The following is an 853-nucleotide window of genomic DNA, read 5'->3' on the forward strand; positions in this document are numbered from 1 at the left end:
GGGGTGGGTCTGGGGATGAGGGCCAGTGGGGTGGCTGAGGACCTGGGGGCCTAGAGGGGTCCAGGATGCTGGAGAAAGGACTCCATGAGACCCTTTCCAGTGGCCTGCACACTCCCTGGGGTTGAGGAGGGGGGCATGGATCTGAGCTGCCCTGAGTGGGGCAGGCCTTGGTTTCCCTGTTGGCCCCATGACCCTGTGGCTCCCTGGGTCTGGGGTGAGGTCTCCAGACCTGAGGGGTGCGGCTTGCAAGGGGCTGGGCTTTTCTTGGGCGCTGGTGCTGCTGCAGACTGGCTGCTGCCCAGCCTCTACCCACGGAGGACCTGGCTTCCAGTATCCGTCCCCAGGGCACAGTCAGGACCGAAGGTTGGTACGGCGCTCCTGGAGAGGCTGCCCTAGCTCCCCCTAGGCAGGGTCCCTGGCTCCGGGCGACCGAGGTCCGCCCCCCGCCCCATCCTCCCGCGACGCCCGCCCCGGGGTGAGTCCCTCCAGGCTAGCGGGTCCAGCTCCCCCAGGGATTGAGCTCCACTCCCGCTCCCGGTCCGCAGGTCCCGCCCCCCGCCCCTATGACCAACATGAGCTGGAGCTTCCTGACGCGGCTGCTGGAGGAGATCCACAACCACTCCACGTTCGTGGGCAAGGTGTGGCTCACGGTGCTGGTGGTCTTCCGCATCGTGCTCACGGCCGTGGGCGGGGAGTCCATCTACTCGGATGAGCAGACCAAATTCACTTGCAACACGCGCCAGCCGGGCTGCGACAACGTGTGCTACGACGCTTTCGCTCCCCTATCCCACGTGCGCTTCTGGGTCTTCCAGATCGTCGTCATTTCCACGCCATCCGTCATGTACCTGGGGTG

The 853-nt window shown here is 66.4% G+C and overlaps 1 protein-coding gene across 2 annotated transcripts in view; it reads left to right on the forward strand.

Moving 5' to 3' along the window:
- The window catches only part of GJC2 (gap junction protein gamma 2), an 8,185-nt gene that overhangs the window by 5,800 nt on the left and 1,532 nt on the right, over positions 1 to 853 (forward strand). Inside the window, exons 1-2 of one of the 2 annotated variants that reach the window (XM_077755863.1) lie at positions 317 to 363; positions 546 to 853. The exon at positions 546 to 853 is cut by the window's right edge and continues 1,532 nt beyond it. In XM_077755863.1, the coding sequence (XP_077611989.1) occupies positions 564 to 853 (290 nt within the window). In that variant the 5' untranslated portion in view covers positions 317 to 363; positions 546 to 563. Of the gene's footprint in view, positions 1 to 316; positions 364 to 545 lie in introns of those variants that run through there. The other variant, XM_077755862.1, reaches the window with a different exon arrangement.

The sequence above is a fragment of the Crocuta crocuta genome, unplaced genomic scaffold, assembly GCF_008692635.1.
Source record: "Crocuta crocuta isolate KB4526 unplaced genomic scaffold, BGI_CrCroc_1.0 scaffold526, whole genome shotgun sequence".
Classification (NCBI taxonomy): Eukaryota; Metazoa; Chordata; class Mammalia; order Carnivora; family Hyaenidae; genus Crocuta; species Crocuta crocuta.